Source organism: Onychostoma macrolepis, chromosome 09 (genome assembly GCF_012432095.1).
Source record: "Onychostoma macrolepis isolate SWU-2019 chromosome 09, ASM1243209v1, whole genome shotgun sequence".
In the NCBI taxonomy this organism is placed as follows: Eukaryota; Metazoa; Chordata; class Actinopteri; order Cypriniformes; family Cyprinidae; genus Onychostoma; species Onychostoma macrolepis.
Genome location: NC_081163.1, coordinates 10,652,699 through 10,671,267, shown reverse-complemented (window position 1 = coordinate 10,671,267; position 18,569 = coordinate 10,652,699). Strand labels below are relative to the sequence as shown.

Sequence of the window (18,569 nt, the reverse complement as noted above, 5' to 3'; positions counted from 1 at the left end):
ACTCCATTGTCTGTGTGCAATATTTCATAAACTATAAACTTTGAACATACTATTCACTTGTATTGTTTAAACCAGTAACATTCTCTGAATCATACAGAATGTGAGGGTTTACATTATAAATGTATAAAGAGCTAATTGGGAACCAGTTGACATTATTGTTCTGAAATAGTATTCATATTATATTATTATTATTTCTATTAACTATTAGATCATATGCCTAAAATAACACTTTCAGTATTTTTAGAAGTTAATCTAGACGTTATTTAGTCTCCTTATGAAACCTCCTTCTGTTTGTGGACATCCTATATGATATATATTTATTTCCCCCCTATATGTACATAACTTTATTTGTAAAGAATTACAAATTTTGGTGTATGTTCCATAACCTTAAGGTCCTTCGGTCACTTTTGGTGTCAGTATTGTAGCCAACACTCAGGACCACCATTGCTGTTATTATTAGTATTATTAATAATTTCAGTTTCAGTCAATACATTCCCTGCCAGTAACTTTATGCCTTAACTTTATAATAAGGTACATGCTCAATTTCTTTTTTCCAACTTTTGCAAACAGAAGATTTCTTTGTATGCCTCTTTTTGAGAGAGAGCGCTGTGGATTTAATTTATTAAAAAGTGTGTTAAGCATTTTCATCCTATATTTAGTTTTAAATGTCTTTCTGTGTGTGGTGAATTGTCAGCAACTGATCAGAATTAATTCATTTTGTAAAAAAACAAATGATGTACTTCCAATATCCACTGCCCCGATAAAACAATTTTTCCCTTCCTTCCTGATAATAATAGATTTTTTTTTTTTTTTTCCCTCAGTCAAAGTTCTGTTTCATGCAATGACATGTTGGTAAACGATGATGAGAAATTAATCCAAAATAAGTGATAGCCATTTACTATGCAAATGTGTACAGTGCTGCATGCTAATGCTTTACCTGCCTCTGCAACTTAATGGCTTCAAATGGAGTTCAAATGGAATTGTGGGTATTACTTGTGCAGGACGGTATTTGAGAGAAATACAAAACTGCATGCATAATATTCCATTTGCATCGTCAGATTAAAGAGACACTATATGGTTTTTGGGAAATAGATGTGTAAAATGAAGTAAGTTTTCTTTTGTAAAATAAATTTGAATGTAAAAAGAGTGCTGTGATGATTTGTGTTTTTGACCCTCAACTCTTTAACAGCATATTTCCAGATGCACAGTAGAATCAGTGACATCAGGCCTACTTCAGTCAATATTTATAACAATTTCTATAATGTACATAGCAGTGACAATCTCTTTCATAATTTAATGGTACAGTTCCCTTTATAACCTCCTCCCTCTCTCATGCCTATGAAATTGTAGCTTCTAGTACCGCCATCTGCTGGGCTAGCTGTGCATGTTCACTACATTCATGATAAAAAATTGTAAATAAAAAATAAATAAATAAAAATTTCAGCAGACACTGTGATTTTATTACTTTTATTGATTAGTTTTATTCCAGATGCTGTCATTAAAGCAAACGTGTGACATACCACATATTCTGATATTCACGTTAAATTTTTCAACTGAACTTTTCATTCAGCTTATGCTGAATCTGTAATGAAAGTTGAAAAAGACTAAATATAAGTATTATTACTTTGTGGCCTCCACTGTATATATTTAGTGAAACTATTTAACCCTCTTTTGAATATATATACACGGTATATTTAGCTGGTTAACGTAGCATTAATACATTTACTTTAATCCTTAAAGCACAATTCTGAAACTCAACTTACATTTTGATTATTGAATGAACATTTAACAGTGTGAGGCTAGATTACAGGTTGACTGTTTTTGTCGTCCCACCAGGTTCTGGATGAGCTTCTGGCTCTTTTGGGGTGCCGGGCTTGACCACATTGTCACTCTGGGCCCGGTTCTGTTTCTCCCTCTCCAGAGCTTTCTCCATCTCTGTGTAATAATCCAGAGCTTTCCGCACTGGGTCAATGATGTGTTGCTGTAAGGTTAGAAATGTTTGTCTTTAAATGTCACTAACCTCACACAGTAAGTGGACATGTTACAGAACCAAATTAGATTTTTTTTTGTCTGTGCTGCTTTGCCTTTAAATTTTTGTTGTAACTGATTACCTCAAATCGTTTTAGTTCTCCTGACTTATTAAAGTGTATGGTGTCTTATTAAAGTGTAAGATTTCCCAGGAACTTTCTCACCTCCAGACAGGGGAAAAGATTGGCCAGTTCAATGAAGAGAGGAAAGAGAACAAAGCGGATGAATCCAGTCTGAGAAGACGGTTTGGTCACTTTGTCTCGATCCATGAATGGAGTGACAGGAAGACCCTCCAACTTCTCCATGTCACTCTAGATAAAGATGTCAAAACTCTTCATTTTACATTAGATAACATAAAAACTAGTGCTGTCAAAGATTAATCGCATCCAAAATAAACGTTTTTGCTTAAATAATATATATTGTGTATATTTATTATGTATGTATATATACATACAAACACATGCATGTTTATATTTAAGAAAAATATGTAATGTTTATATTTTAAATATATAATATAAATTATATAAATATAAATAAATACATGTAAATATTTTCAAAATATATACTGTATGTGTGTGCTTTTATATATACGTAATAAATATACACAGTACACAAACGTATATTATGTAAACAAAAACTTTTATTTTGGACGTGATTAATTGTTTGAAACCACTAATAAAAACACAAAATACTGTTGTTTAAAATAAAAATCGTACTGCACTGCTCCCAACATGACACTGGGAGATATTTGTTTATTATAAAAAGTTAGCAATGTTTACCTGATTAAAGAACTCCTGCAGCAGACAGTCCAGCCATGGTTCTGCCACATCCATGGGTCTCGCTTCATTGGAGATGTCACTTACTTTAATCATGATCATTATCAACTGTTAAAGAAGACAGGAAGTGCCTTCAAGTGGATTGTCAGCTGAATGTTTAATGTAGCTGCTAATATGTGACCCTGGACCACAAAACCAGTCTTAAGTGTAAATTAAGATTTATACATCATATGAAAGCTGAATAAATAAGCTTTCCATTGATGTATGGTTTGTTAGGCAATATTGGCAGAGATACAACTATTTGAAAATCTGGAATCTGAGGGTGCAAAAAAATCTAAATATTGAGAAAATCACCTTTAAAGTTGTCCAAATGAAGTTCTTAGCAATGCATATTACTAAACAAAAATTAAGTTTTGATATATTTGCGGTAATAAACTTACAAAATATCTTCATGAAACATGATCTTTCCTTAAGCTCCTAATGATTTTTGCTACAAATATACCCCAGTGACTTAAGACTGGTTTTGTGGTCCAGGGTCACATATAGGTTTGCTAAGGCCTTCTGGGTTTGATCACTGAATGACCGTTATGAATGTCATTGTTCTTACCACATCTCTGTGATCTTTGTTGCTGAAGTCGAACACAGGGAGAATGGCTTTGAACTTGTTGAGGATCTCAGTATGCCTGGTCATATCAGTAGCAAGAATACACCTGCAGTGATGAGAAGTTGGTCAGATTTAACCTAGTGTTTGGTTTGATATAGATATGATTGTGGAGATTATAGAAGAGTAAATACTATACTTAATTATGCCCTCTCTTATTCTTTTGTATTGCTCTGTCGGCAGGTTTCGGAAAATGTTGCTTTCACTCTGAAAAATAATTAATGTTGGTTGATGCATATAGAAAATGTGCTTAGTCATACTATACATGCATACTGCATAGCAAAGTACAGAAGTGGTATGAGTAATATGCTAGTATAAAATATTAATGACTATTAATGGTTAAATATTTTAAAGAAAGAAAAGACCAATTACAATTCAGCATGCAAATTATTGTCAGTTATCAAATATAATGCATTTTTACATTAAAAAAATGAAAAAGTCACATCAATTCAGAACATTCTATATCATGGTACGTCTAGGAGATTTTCAAAGTCTAAGCTTAAACATTCAAATTATAAAGTTTAGGCCTACCATTGTGACTTTTATCAAGAACCAAAGTTTTTACCTTTTCCAGGATTTCAAAAGCTACAGCGCAGTGGTGATTTTCCAGTGGGGAGATGTCATTGTACCTCAAGGCGAGCTCAGTGCGTGCATTAATCTGAAACAGGAGATACTTCCATCAGTTTATGCTGCATACTGAAAAGCAGCAGATATTGAGACAGCAGCTATCTCACCTGGTATGCATTGTTGTAGCCGGTGTGATCTAGATCGTGACAGACGGCTGAGGTTAGCATGACGAGGAGGTCAATACTGTCGATCTTGCTTCTGAGATCTGTTAGCCATATTAGTCCATACATCTGACAAACAGATGGACCCAGATATTAGTGGCCAGCACTTTTCCTATTGGGCCAGTCGATGAAACCCTAAAATTTATATATATGTGTATTTATATATGCATACATTTATTTTTTTTTTTTAGAAAGATTTTCATTATTAATTAAATCTTATTGGCCCACAAGGTTGGATGGATGGACAGATGACTGACCTTCAACCTTCACTGACATTCAAAAACATGAACACATGCACTATAATTTTCTCTTTTTTTATGGCTTTGGTAAACTACAACGATGACCCTGTGGATAGAGACTTAATGGAACAATTAAAGAAAACAGACAACTGATTCCAGTAAAATTACAATTGACATTTTGGCAGCGGCGCTGTGAGTGAAATGATGGCTGTCTGGGGCATGACATTTATTAATCAAGCAGATGGAGAAGTGGATAATTGGAGTGATTGGAAGAAATCCTGAGGCTGATTGCACACACTCTTACCATCTGAGTGACGCAGAAGCAGTGCTTGAAGTTGTGGAAGGGGATGTTATTGTAGCGTCGGTACACTTCATAAAGAAACTGCTGCAGTACATCCAGCTCAATGTTGAAGGTTGAGATGAAATCCAGATCTGAGTACATCACCTGGAGCAGCACCATGATCTCAGCATCCTCCCATTGCCTACAACAGCACAAAATCTTTATTTTCCTGTTAACCCCTTTATAGACGGAATCATATCTTGTTGTATTAATCTGAAGCTGTAGCCTGGTTTCAACAAGTCCACTTGGAAGACTATTGCATTAATGAACACGGAGCTCCAGCCCTTTGCTCACAAGAAGTGCTTTTGATTTGTAAACCTCAAGCAGGACCATTGAAATTAATATGAGGCCCTTCGGGCAGATGAAAGGCCTGATCTCCACCATGTTCTTTATGCTTAATTTAGAAGTGCTGTGCTTTGCTTCACTAACAATTTCCTATTCATGTATGACAGGTGCAGGACTTTGATGTGGCTGCAGCTACTGTGAAGACTCCTCTTTTCCATTTATTTACAAAAACAAGTCATGTTTGGGTTAAATAATGATATGGAATTGCCAAAAACTACTCTGTATGGTGAACATAAGGAAAAGAAAATGTATGTGCATTTCTGTTAGCATGCTTTGTTTTGTTAAAAACTTACCAGTTATCAAAGGTTGGTGTTTTAAGATACTGTCTCACCTCTTCAGAAACCTCCAGAGAACTAGAGAAAATAAATCATAAGCAATTCTTTTATTTTATTTTTTATTTTATTTTATTTTTATTTTCTAAAAAATGAATTTTGGGAATGTCACCTCATTTGGAGGAACTTTTCCCTGACATGCTCACACTCTTCGCGGGTCTTGCGGAGGGTTCTTTTATGGTAAAAGGGGGAGGGCTTGTGGGTGCCTTCTGACATGTCTTTAAACAGTCCCAACCAGCTCAGGTGCTCAACACTCTAAAGAGAAAGACATCATGTTATAGGGCATTTATTTATTATTATCAATGCTGAAAATGTTTTGCTGTTTAATATATCTGTAGAAAAAAAAATATATATATATTTTATGAATAGAAAGTTCAATGAACAGCATTTTATGGAAATATATATATATATATATATATATATTTTTGTAACGTTATAAATGTCTTTGCTATCACTTTTGATCAACTGAATGCATTCTTAAAATATAACAAATATTAAGATTTAAATATTACCATATTAAATTTAGTGAAAATATTTAGCTATATATGTAATCCATTAAATTCCCTTAACGGTGCAGATGGACGCAGTAGTTCAGCGTTCATACCTCCAGTTTCTCTCTGAATGACTCCACCTGTCTCTTCATCTCATACACAATGGCAGGTGTCTCTGCTGCTTCAGTTAGGATTCTTTTCTCCAGGCTCTGTAACCTGTTTAAAAGTCATTTTATTTGACTCGGTTTTGGGGTAAAATAACTCATTTCAAATGTGTCCCAACCTTACCTTTTCTCCATAGAAGAGAGGTCAAATCCCACAGCAACGGCCAGATCGGAATCTAAAAGACAGAGTTCAACATGATCCGAATATAGAGGTTATGTGTGGCGTCTATCACATTATGTTTATTCATAAGTTTATCAATACAGTAGTTCTAACGCTCTAGTGCTAAGGTGGAGAATACCTAACAGCTCACTGTTACAGTCTGCAGCGACCACTTCCAGTTTATAGCAGGAGTGCGGACTATTTGGAGCCAGTTGTGGGGAAATATTAATGATATTGCCTTTAGTATTATAGAGTTTTAAGATGTCATGAGGTCCTGCCTCAGCTGCAGCTCGGAAGAGATCTGTGATGCAAACACACACACACACACACACAAACATTTATCATTAATGTTAATCTTGCAGATATACTTCATCATCACATTTCTCATCTTCATTACTGAGGTACATGGAAACTTGCTCAAGTCATGCAATTAATGCATTTTAATATGAGTGATTAATGCTGAAAATGCCATATGTTTCCTTTAGGGCACTGCTTGGCACTTGAAGACTGACTGACTGTCAGCACCACCTGTGACTCAAGCTGTCTAACTGAAGTATGACGGTTTATTTGTTTCTTACTCACAATCTGTGACTACAAATTCACCCATGCACAATGAGTCAGTATGGAAGATATAAAGTTAATTAGCAGCCTGATAGTTCTCTAGAGACAGGAGTCTTATACCAAAAAATAAAGATTAAAATATGAGGTAATCTGTTGTGTTGTATTAGCTATCCAGGTCAACAGAATAGCTCTTCATACGGGCTCGCTGTAATTGAGAGGACCTGATTAAAGAAGCCTGGCTGTTTTCAGTGCCCTTGAGAATGAGAACAGTCCTCAAGCTTGTTTTCAGCAGAATAAAGGCTAATGAGGGCAGAGAACCAATTTGGTCATTACAAAAACCCCTTTTCATATAAGAAATTCTATTTGATGTTGATCCACAAATTAAAGGCTGCTTTTACAAACCCCTTTTTACCTAAATATTTTAAGTATATATTGAATAATTTACATTACGTTAATGTAATTTAAAGTTAATTTTAATCAACTTCATTTATCATTATTGGTTCAGCAGTTTAACATTCATCTCATTTCAATAAACAACAATTCTTTGAGTTATATTTCTGTGTGCACATCAAAATGACATTTATATATATATATATATATATATATATATATATATATATATATATATATATATATATATATATATATATATATAAAAGAATATTATACATTTGATAAAAAGTAGCCTATAAAATTCTAGTTAGACTAGAAGAAATATATCATTTGAGACAATCCTTACCTTTAACATCTTGTGCAGGACAGTCAATGGGAAACTCAGCTTGTTCTGGTCTTCCATTCACAGTAAAATAAATGATTTTAGTTGCCATGTCAGGTGATAATCTGCTGCACTCTCACCTTTGCTGATCGATGTGTGTGTACAGTGTTACATCAGTGATTCAGCCTATCATTCATTCAAAACCCCGCCCCGTTTTTAAACCATCTGTGTGGGGTCCATCCCCTTTCATCCTCAACCCTGCTCTGGATTTCTGTTAATATGGATACAGCAAATGATCCCTTAAACTGATCTGGAAAGTTATTAATTCTGCACCTGATTTAGTTATTATTAAATGTATTTTTAATAAAAGGACAACAATTAGTGTTAATAATGTATTTTTTTCTTTCAAATTTTAAATCAGTGCTTTTTTTTTTTTTTTTGCAAATAGTAAAACGATTAATTAACCTGAACAAGCAAACAAAGTAAAACCACACTGCCAGTGAGGCAAAAGTTAACCAAACAATAAAGTTTTATTAGTAGTATTAGTATTTTAATTTAAGTAGATGAAAAATATTAATTAATTAAAGCATAACTATAAAATAGCAACCTATGGTATCAACATATATCATAAGAACAATGAGAGCAAAGAATAAAAATGATTTTATTAAAACAAAATAAAAAAATAAAATAAAAGTAAATATCGTGGACTTTTATTTTGTAGTGGACTTTTATTGTGAATTGTCTTCTTGAATCTTAGCAGCTTCCTGAACGAAGCACAACGTGGTTTTAGGAGCGATAGCACGACACTAGGTCAGAAACGTATAGATATATTTAGTTTATCAATCTTATATTTAATCATGACAGAAGGCAAATCATCAGAGAAACCAGCGAAAAACCTACTGGCTTTGAATCCAAAGGAGGAAGCAGAGTTTCAGAAGAAGGTTCAGCAAGTAAAGAATCGCCCTAAAACGGTATGACGCCTGACCATGTGGCTCGAGTTTAGCCCAACCATCATTTATCTTCGCGTTGAAAAATGATTTAAGTTCAATTTGACATATATTTAGTTATCTTTAATAGCCAAATTTAGGTTATTTGAATTGAAGAAACATCTTAATCCGACACCAATTTGTTCTACAAAGCTTGCACGTTCTTCAATTTTGTTTGACGTAAACGTTATTTCTGTTTAACGTTAGTTGACTTGCATATTTTATTATTTTGAACTGAATATAATATTGATTATATTCCCTCAGGTTCAGTCGCTTTCTCCTGGAGTGCTTTATGTTGGTCATCTGCCTCGAGGACTGTTTGAACCTCAGTTAAAATCTTACTTTCAACAGTTTGGCAAAGTCCAACGAATAAGAGTTTCCAGGAGTAAAAAGGTATGATCTTCTTGTAGTACACAAACAATTGGGTTAGAGCACTGTATTTATAACACAATCGATTCATAAATTATATATTAAAAGTATTAATGAAGTGCTGAATACAAATCCAAAAAAAGGAATTCTGATGGAAGTTCTATATTGTTTGAAACTAATTTGAGGGTTCTAATAGGAATTCCATAATGAAACGCATAAGATCCTCTTGGATTCAGTTAACTCAATAAGGCCCTATTTGATTTTTATAGGATTCTTAAAGAAAATGTGTTTGATCCCATTGGGATGGCTTCCAAATATTTTCAAATGACTTTAGAACTGACTATGTACACAATTTATCCGTTTAACATAACATAATAATGGCACAATCTGAAAATTATCTTTGGCATTTGTTGCCTTGGAGAAGATAATTGTGCAGACAGCAATAAGGTACGTTTTGCTTATTGCCAACTCTGTTGTTGTGCAATGAAACCAATGTGCCAACACTGTAAACACATAGAGTCATATTAGTGGATAATACCTTGCTTTAAAGATTTTAATGCAAGTGTTATTAAACTCTCCTCTTTCACAGACTGGAACGAGCAAAGGCTATGGATTTGTGGAGTTTGAGTGTGATGAGGTGGCTAAGATTGTGGCAGAGACCATGAACAACTACCTTATCGGAGAACGGCTTATAAAGTGTGAGTTGAGAGTGTAAAGGATTTTGCATGTATATTTTCTTATATAATGTTTTCTAAACATTACTGTGTTTTGTCCTGTATAGGTCATGTGATGCCACCTGAGAAGGTCCATGAAAAGCTATTTGTAGGTTCCAGCTTGGTCTTCAAGAAGCCAACGCAGCCTGCAGTTGTTCGTTATAACAAAATACATAAGGAAAAAGATCTGAAGAAACTTGGTTCAAAGCTTTTAAGCAAAGAGTCTAAGCTACGCAAGAGACTGGCGACAAAGGGCATTGACTATGATTTCCCAGGATTTGTAAGTACTGTGTTTTTTAATCAAAACATTTAAAGGAGTAGTTGACCCAAAGATGAATTTTTGCTGAAAATGTACTCGCCCTTAGGCTATCCAAGATGTAGATGTGTTTGTTTCTTTATCAGAAAAGATTTGGAGAAATTTAGCATTGCATCACTTGCTCGCCAGTGGATCCTCTGCAGAGAATGGGTGCTATCAGAATGAGAGTTACAGCTGATATAAAAATAACAATAATTCTTATGACTCCAGTCCATCACTTAATCTCAGTGAATTGAAAAGCTGCGTGTTTGTGACAATACTCATTAAGGTTTTTTATCTCATATTTTGACCACCACTTTAATAACACTTCCTCCAGTGAAACAGTCCTTGTTCCATTGGTGAGCAAGGGCTGTAATGCTAAATTTCTCTGAATCTGTTCAAAAGGAGAAACAAACTCATGTATCTTGGATTGTGTGAGTACATTTTCAGCAATTTTTATTTTTGGGTGAACTATTCCTTTAAGATGCTTTTTGTTGTATTTTAGTTTGACCATGTTGTCTTTTTTCCCCTTTTTTTTCAGGCAGCTCAGATTCCTGCCAAGAAAGCCCAACCTGAAGCCGATGTTTCAGTATGCAGTGAGGTAAGATTAAGTATTTCAAATTGTTTTTTTATACGTTTTATCCACTGATTTTGTGGGCATATGCTTGGCACAGACTGAAAATTACCTCAGTTGTATCCATTGACTGAAGTAAGATAATTGTGCCGACAGAAACTGGTACATTTTAAGCTTATTGTCAGTCACTGTGACTCACAATGAAACCCATGTGCCAACAATTACTGTAGAAAATGACTAGGATATGTAGCATTATGCTACTAGTGTTTAAAAGACGATTTATTTGCATTTAGGATGTCACTCCAGTGTGCACCCCATCAGTTTTGGAGAGGAGGAAGTCGATCAGAGTTGAGGACGATGATGTTGATGACGAAATAATCATCAAAGCCAAATCCGTTCCAGAAAACAGCGAGGATGTGGAAGATGGCAAGGAAGAGTCTGATAAAGATGAAGAGGATAAAGAGGAGCATACGACTTAAAAGGAGAATTTAACGACTAATAAAAAGACTTCAGTCCCTGTTTTAGATGGGACACTGGACTCACTGTTTGAGCCATTTGTATGTGATTAGATCAGTCCTCCCCTGTGGCTGGAGAAGAGGATCACAAACATTATCCTGATTATCAGGCATCTGTTTTGAGGTGTTTTATGCAGATGTACCGATTACCTTTGTGGGGTACAATGTGGTCTAAAATCCGATTGACTGTGTAATATACAATATATATTCTTCATTTGAAAATTAAATGGTAGGATGGATGTGTTTCTGACACATTATTTTGGTGTTATGTATTCTGTCCAGTACTATCTTCAGACATATTGGTAAAACGTGCTTAACCCACAAAAGGGATCAAATAAATGTCTTTATTGCTTTTCAAAGCTATTTTGAATGAATACATTTTTTGTGTAAATTGTCACTATGAATGTGCTTACATGTAAGTTGAGAGGTATTATGGAAGAAATGGAGATCAGTGGAACTGCTTTTATCAAAATAACCACTAGATGGAGCCAGGAGTCGTTTTCCATCGTCGTGAGTTTAATGATATGGCAAGCTATTTTAACATTTGTTCCTTAATATTTATTAACATTTGTTTGTGTTATTAGCACATATTTTAATTGCTTTAAGTGAACCAGTATAATTAATATATTCAGTTTCATTAATTTTATTCTCACTCGTTTAAACAGTGATTTGCATTTACTTAAATAGTCTGAAATACTTTTGTATTATTTTGCTACTTGTATTATTTTGCTACTAGTCAGCTATTCTGTTAGTAATGGCAGATTGAGACCCCTCACCAAACAGTTGAAATTGTCTTGCTGGTTTGTATTGTTGCTTGGTTTATATATATATATATATATATATATATATATATATCAATCACTAGTTTCAATTGCTTTGTCACTTGTAATGACTAATCATATGATTGGTTTCTGCATAGTTAAAATTATAAGGAAAGAAGATAAAATAAAAAATGTTTACCAGATACAATTTAAATATATATTTGAGTAATTTCTAGTAACTAGTGTCTGTTAGCTAGAAGGGGAAAAAAAGATTCTGCTCGTTATTGGATTACTTGCAAGCAATTAAAATCAAATAATAGACGTTTTTAGGAATCAATGTTAAAATAGCATGCCATAAAGGTTCATTGTTTTAGCTACACAAGGAAAAATGACCATGTGGCAGCGAGACAGAAGGAAACCAGAGGATTTCTAATATGCGGGTGTAAACAAAATGTGTGTTGGCTACTGTGTGGAAAAACATTCAAAATATAAGAGCAAATATTGGTAATTACAAAGGTAAAGGTGCTAATAGATGGAGAAATGACTCGCATACTGTACATACATAATAAAGGGGTACAAGCTAGCCGTTATGGCTAGCAGTCATAATGCAATAAAGTGAAACATGTTTGTCATGTCGCAGCGTTTGTATGAAATCTGTAAGCGGATTTGACATTAAATCAGTAATAGAGCAGAGGTGTGTAGCGCATGCGCATTCCAGCTCCATCATTGTGTCTACAGGAGCAGCTCTAGAGAGACAAACCTCGTTTACCTTTAATAACCCAACCCGTGTCATTTCACACAGAAACCACCGCTAGATTCGGCAGAGTGAGTATATAACCTATTATTTCAACCAAGCTTGTCGTTTACATGTACCGGTTTGGTGTAAATCGCCGGTGTTTTGACAGTTTATTCGGTCGGCTAGTGAGAGCTAGCATAACCGGCTAGATGATCAATGAAAAAGAAACAAATTCATTCAGATATGATCTGAAAACAGTTGGTAATTAAATACTAATATGGATTTCATCATAAGGGGCTTGATATTTGAATTGTTAACGTATATAAAAGACAATAAGGTCTTTTAAAACCTGGACTCCTGAGTAAAGCATCTCATTTAGGGTGAATGACAGATACTACGTGATTGTCAATGTAAATATGTTTACAATGATGCACATGTAGGACCTGTCATTCACTTGAAATGACATTCTGTTTGAGTCCACTTGTACTGATTTTTGCTTTATGTAGTACATCAGTTCTGTAGTATATACACGGTGATTCTGCTTTGAATTCTAATCAGATTTCCACCCAGTACTGGTGAGTATTTAGGGTACTGCAAGATCGTTTTAGCTTGTGTACAGCAGGGTTAGTTTCTTTACTAATTATCTAGTTTTAAAAACGACTGACGTGTTAATGCTTAACCACTAAAGAGATGAATTAATCTGTAATTGGAGGCCTGTGATTTGTGGTTTGAGGGAGGCACAGGTAAATCATGCTTGACATCATTGAATTAGCATGTAATGTGTGTGTGTTTTACATTAAGGCGACAGCACAGTTCATAATCACTCCCGTGATTCTGATCTATGGAGAATTAGGAGACTAGGCAAGGTCCCCTCCCAGCATTGTGTAGCTTAGATACGTGAAGTACAGGCACAGACTTGTAATGTAAACTAAGCAAAAACAAAACCGCTTGTGACAGTGAAGACAGAAAACACAAACACAGTGAGGACCAAATGTCTGAGATCACCAGTAAATCTTTCTTCTATTTTGCATTTTTCTAAATTTTATCATAATATTATCTGCGTACAAATTTGCATGGAAAAAGTTGAATTTAAAAATGAGATTTCTTTAGATTTGTTTATATTTGTTTAGATGAGCTGCATGAACTAGTTTGTGCAAAACCTACTGATCCATGTTATTTGACAGTATGAGCATCTAATCTTAAATATTTCTTTATTTTACTTTGAAAATTTTCCTCCTTTTTAAATGTATTTATTATTAGCATTATTGTATTTATTTTACATTATTTTGGGATCTTGAAACTGGTATTTTAAGTCTCAGACTTTCATTTTGGACTCCACTGTACACACACACACACACACACACACAGTGTACTTCAGTAACCAGTACATTCATCATTTTCAATGTTCCGCTTTGATCAATGGACAATGTATCTTTTGCTCATTTCATGAAGTCTTTCAGAAAAATTGGAGTCCGGGCATCAGGTAATCTGCTTATCAGAGTAATATACTTTGCAGTGACCAACTGTGATTGCAGCTAGATTATTCTCTTGATGCCTTAGCAGATTTTTGTCTCAAAGTAGTTGGGAGGCAAGTATCATAGACATGGCATTACTGCTGTGTAACACACTCAGGACCTTTAGTAGTTGTATAGACTGCTGTTGTGGTGCTTTTATGGCGTTTTTCCTTTTTGTTTAACATCAAATGGGTTTAAAATGACAAAGACGAGTTAATTTCATTTTAGGGTGAACTACCCCTTTAGTATGAGTGGAATTCCTCTCTTGCTGTATCCCACAAAGCCGTGCAGCTGATGTGTGGTCAGCAAATAAATAGTTAAGAGAATGCAAGCCGGACTTTGAGTTATGTCACCATCAAAGGGCTTTTCTGCTTTTCTCGTAAGTGGCTGCTGATCTGAGCTGACAAAAATGCAGGTCCAGCCGCACTGGCATTTGATATCCAGAGGTGGTACTCCGCTAACAGCTCTCTTTTCTCATCCTGAGCAGGGAGGACCTCTGAATTATGAAGCAATGCTCTGCCGGACCATCTCTCTCCTGCTCTAGTTACCACAACTCCTGCTGCTCCACCGCAACCAAGAGCGCTTCTGCCGCTGCTAGAGGTTTGGCTGCCTCCTAAAGGGACAAAAAGGAGAATTCGCAGTCCTCATCAGCTGTTGTCTAGTCACATATGGTGCATCGTTTGCATTCCCGAGTCGACATCCCTACTGCTCAGCTTCTTGCCAGTCTGTGGCACTCATAGTGTTCATCAACACAGGATATTAATAAGCGTGCGCTCTTGTTTTGCCTGGATTGCACACGCTAAAGGCCTATTTTTTTATTTCGTTTTTTCCTCTCCACTGCCACACGGGTGGTGGCAGGACATCATAGGCCATGGAGCCCAATATGGAGTACTGTCTGACCCAGGTTCTACAGAAGGATGTGGCCCGCAGGTTGCAGATGGGTCCGGAGCTCATCGACTACATCACAGATGCTGACAAGTGTCACGACCTAGAGAGTGACCAGACTGCGCTGGATAAAATGGTGGACGGCATCGCCACCTCTTGGGTTAACTCCAGCAACTTCAAGGTAAGAGGTTTTTTTTATACCGTTTAGATGCTTAACTGTAATGTCCTGCAGGTTTGGTGGCATTAAAGGGTGCAGGGTGGTGTTTCAATTGGATTGGGTATTATGGGTTATAAAGCAAGGGCTTTTCTTTTGGAATTCTCCTTCAGGCAGTTGTCTGGCATAGAATTGAGGGCCTGAATCGATCCCTTGAGCGAAATAGAGCTGGCTTTTGAGGTCACTGGAACATTTACAGCCCTTCATGTTGACATATTTCAAGATCAGACACAATGAGAGACTTCACTTTGTGTCCACGTCTTTAGACGATGATTAAAGCATTCATTCACCCAGAAATGGAAATTTGGTCCTCATTTATTCACCCTCATGTTGTTCCAAACCTGTGTGACTGACTTCTGTTGAACAGTTCAGATAAATGTCTATGCAGTTGTTTTGTGTGTAGTTACTTGCATCTAATGCAGAAAGGTTTTCATAGTTCCTCATGGAAGAAAGGACGTCCTTTTGGATTGAAGTGAAGATCAGAAAAAACGTATTTATTTATTTGGTGTACTGGGCCTTTAAAGGTGTAGATGATAGGCTAATTGTTGATATTCATTTTTATTCTGGTTTTGTGCTCGAAGAATTCAGGCCAAGATTAAATTACATGACTAACCATAATCTTATTATTATTTTTATACATGATTATTTATGCAATAGGCGTCTTATATTGAATGCTGTCTACAGTAGACATTTAAGAAGGCTGTAGGGTGAAATAAGATGGCTTATACTCAATTACTGGTTTCATATCCTAGAATCAAACGCTAACACTGGCAATTAATGGAGATAAAGTGTTTAATGGGAATCATGCCAAAAATCCTCTTAAGAAGCATCCATGTGAGATTTGTATTTCAGATATTTCTCCTTGACCTAATAGCTTTGCAGTGCTGAGTCAGAGCCGCCCGACTGTTTTTGTTTTTCTGCGTAGGTTTTGTTGATTGTGGTATATTATTTTGACAGTGTTCAGAGCCTGTTTATCTTTGATGTCACTTCCTCAAGCATCTTGTAAACACAGAGTAGCAGTTATGTCAAGTGGTTAGCGTCATGAAGCATAGCTCTGCTGTGTTTTGTATACATTTTAATGCTGTATAACATCATGAATGTATTGTGAATTCTTCTTGTGAGAAGAAGCCTAGTGAAGCCTGTGAAGGTCGCAGGTCAGCTCAAGGTTTTGCAGTCACATGATTTGAACTTTAGATTGAACGACAATAGAATCACATTTTTCATGAACGACCTCATTTGAACCCATCTGAAGGATGATTCTTTCAGAAAGTCTCATGTTTCAGCCAGTTGCTGTGTGATTCCATGAATGGATAGTATTTCATTACAGCAATTAAGACTGGGTGATATCTCTGAAATGTTGTCTCTGTTTATCAGCCTTTTGTTGTATTTCAATATTTATCTACTGATGTAATTTAATATTTATCTGTATTTTCTTAATCATTTTTTTCCCACTCCTTCATTTCAACCAAACAGACTCTATCAAAGTAGATTGAAATTATTAAAATTACGTTTTGAACTAGAGCTGCAAAATGAGTAATCGCGTTTAATCACATTGAAAATAAAAGTTTGTTTACATTACATTTACATTTAGTCATTTTGCAGACGCTTTTATCCAAAGCGTTTACATACTATATGTGTGTGTGCTGTGTATATTTATTATGTATATATAAATTAGTGCTGTCAATCGATTAAAAAATTTAATCGCATTAATCACAGTCATGGACTGTGATTAATCATGATTAATCACAAATTTTAAATACTAGGATTTACCCGTAAGTGTGTTGAAATAAAGAAATGCATGACTAACTATAGTTTAAAGAAACAGAACCGTTCACACGTCCGCAAGGTATGAGACATAATCCTTATTATTCTTTTGTTTTTATTCAGCCATTATCAGCCTTTATACTGGCAATAAAATGTTTACCAAGCCACATCGCTTCAATCCCAGTACACATTTACCTAACTATTATCAAAAGTATTTCTAAATAAATACAACAAAACATTTTCTTGCGACCTTACGTGAAGTATTATGACAAAATGCATTATGAAAAAATAATTGGACCTGTTCTGCAGCTGCATTAGAGCTAACATTAGTATCATGCTTCATAAGACAGTTTATGAGATTAATAATACACTTTTACTCAGAACTCACTTCAAACCACCATCAAGTGTTTGTAATAACTTCCTTTTGCGATAACATGTGGAATTTGGTCGTTTACTGATGTTAAAATATGCTATTTATAGCCTTATATAGCGCTGCACAAATTAGCATAGAAACATACATACAAGCATACAACCATATCTATCGTAATCAGTGTGTTTATTGTCTTATATAATCTATAGTGGCTGTTGTAATGTTTATTTCTGCTGTGTAAAAGCCTTAACATGTATGCTCTAGCTGAAACTCCCGTTGTTTGTGATGTTACAACCGCCTCTCCGTTCTTAAGTTGCCAGGGATGCATTTCAAGTATAATACACATTAGTAAAAGGATCTATTTTAATTTTTATTTGTCTATATACACTTTGGGCGGATGCAGTACATTATAAAATATCCCAAAAAACCGCAACCCACGGCTCTGTAATTTTTCCCGCAACTGTATTTTCAAAATAGCCCACTTGTGCTGCTACCCTGGCAACACTGGTTTGCTGTCCCCTCATCACACAATGATAGATAACTTTCCACACTGCGATGATGGCAAGAAGTTGGGGTCAAACCTATACAGTCTATGGGTCAAACCTTATCAAACGATTAATTTGCTTTAAAATTTTTAGATTAATCGCATGCGTTAACGTTGACACCCCTAATTTATATATACATAATAAATATGCACAGTACACACACAGTATGTAAAGCAAACTTTTATTTCGAATTTGATTAATTGCGATTAATCGTTTTGCAGCCCTAGTTTGAACTGATTAATAATGCAGTCAGGTTTAAATCAGAGATGCTTATTAAACATTTTTCTTGTTCTTGCAAGTCATGAGACAAGGAAGGATTGCACAACTTGTGTTATAGCAACCTAATGGCCAAATAAAAAGCACATGAAAATAAATCATTGCAATATTCACAACGTTTCTTCATTTAATGTTAGCAGCAAAATCACTGTGAATATATTATGATTGTTTGATATATATTGCCCAACCCTAATAGTTTTCTTTGTAATGCTAGGAGGGTTATTTCAGGAAAGTGTTTTTCAACGTCAGGTTTTGCTGGATGTCAGTAAATGCTTGCTTGCAACTGCCTGAGAACAAATGAATTCGCTCACGCCGCATTTTATTCACAAGCACCAGCCTTGACAGTAGACAGCAATTGATGTTGGGAGTAATGTGGAAAGTATTCGGGCAGGGTTTGGGTGAGGTTGGCTCTTCACGTGTGATGTGTGTCCGTATCAGAAAACAGTTTGGCC

The 18,569-nt window shown here is 35.3% G+C and overlaps 3 protein-coding genes and 2 non-coding genes across 32 annotated transcripts in view; 4 read left to right on the top strand and 1 right to left on the bottom strand.

Annotated features, from left to right (window-relative positions):
• Nucleotides 1–1,693: 1,693 nt before the first annotated feature.
• si:dkey-219c10.4 (high affinity cGMP-specific 3',5'-cyclic phosphodiesterase 9A) lies at nucleotides 1,694–7,868 on the bottom strand. The gene is made up of 14 exons (XM_058787838.1): nucleotides 7,625–7,868; nucleotides 6,464–6,625; nucleotides 6,289–6,340; nucleotides 6,114–6,216; nucleotides 5,622–5,764; nucleotides 5,471–5,530; nucleotides 4,797–4,974; nucleotides 4,200–4,322; nucleotides 4,031–4,123; nucleotides 3,605–3,672; nucleotides 3,412–3,514; nucleotides 2,808–2,912; nucleotides 2,193–2,339; nucleotides 1,694–1,981 (listed from the first exon to the last, which is right to left on the bottom strand). Exons 1-14 carry the CDS (start codon nucleotides 7,710–7,712, stop codon nucleotides 1,805–1,807), a joined length of 1,602 nt encoding a protein of 533 aa, XP_058643821.1. The 5' UTR covers nucleotides 7,713–7,868; the 3' UTR covers nucleotides 1,694–1,804.
• Nucleotides 7,869–8,337: 469 nt separating this feature from the next.
• Nucleotides 8,338–11,805, top strand: nifk (nucleolar protein interacting with the FHA domain of MKI67). Its single transcript, XM_058787241.1, has 6 exons — nucleotides 8,338–8,571; nucleotides 8,851–8,979; nucleotides 9,545–9,653; nucleotides 9,737–9,948; nucleotides 10,505–10,564; nucleotides 10,831–11,805. Exons 1-6 carry the CDS (start codon nucleotides 8,458–8,460, stop codon nucleotides 11,014–11,016), a joined length of 810 nt encoding a protein of 269 aa, XP_058643224.1. The 5' UTR covers nucleotides 8,338–8,457; the 3' UTR covers nucleotides 11,017–11,805.
• On the top strand, nucleotides 9,338–9,461 carry LOC131547596 (small nucleolar RNA ACA64). The gene has a single exon (XR_009272973.1). It is a non-coding gene; the product is annotated as a small nucleolar RNA ACA64 (small nucleolar RNA).
• Nucleotides 10,634–10,760, top strand: LOC131547597 (small nucleolar RNA ACA64). Its single transcript, XR_009272974.1, has one exon. It is a non-coding gene; the product is annotated as a small nucleolar RNA ACA64 (small nucleolar RNA).
• Nucleotides 11,806–12,490: 685 nt separating the features above from the next.
• The window catches only part of clasp1a (cytoplasmic linker associated protein 1a), a 73,789-nt gene continuing 67,710 nt past the window's right edge, over nucleotides 12,491–18,569 (top strand). For all 28 annotated transcript variants that reach the window (XM_058787462.1, XM_058787457.1, XM_058787458.1 and 25 more), the window contains exons 1-2: nucleotides 12,491–12,638; nucleotides 14,551–15,129. In XM_058787462.1, coding sequence (XP_058643445.1) covers nucleotides 14,935–15,129 — 195 coding nt within the window. In that variant the 5' untranslated portion in view covers nucleotides 12,491–12,638; nucleotides 14,551–14,934. The remainder of the gene's footprint in view (nucleotides 12,639–14,550; nucleotides 15,130–18,569) is intronic.

What these genes read in the sequence shown, in the direction of transcription:
- si:dkey-219c10.4 (XM_058787838.1), bottom strand. Translation starts at nt 7,712, where the DNA reads ATGGCAACTAAAATCATTTATTTTACTGTGAATGGAAGACCAGAACAA. An exon ending in TCCTGCACAAGATGTTAAAG is followed by an intron (nt 6,626 to 7,624) that starts GTAAGGATTGTC and finishes TTTGCATCACAG; the next exon opens with ATCTCTTCCGAGCTGCAGCT. An exon ending in ATAAGAGAGGGCATAATTAA is followed by an intron (nt 3,515 to 3,604) that starts GTATAGTATTTA and finishes TCATCACTGCAG; the next exon opens with GTGTATTCTTGCTACTGATA.
- nifk (XM_058787241.1), top strand. Translation starts at nt 8,458, where the DNA reads ATGACAGAAGGCAAATCATCAGAGAAACCAGCGAAAAACCTACTGGCT. An exon ending in CGGAGAACGGCTTATAAAGT is followed by an intron (nt 9,654 to 9,736) that starts GTGAGTTGAGAG and finishes TGTCCTGTATAG; the next exon opens with GTCATGTGATGCCACCTGAG. An exon ending in ATGTTTCAGTATGCAGTGAG is followed by an intron (nt 10,565 to 10,830) that starts GTAAGATTAAGT and finishes ATTTGCATTTAG; the next exon opens with GATGTCACTCCAGTGTGCAC.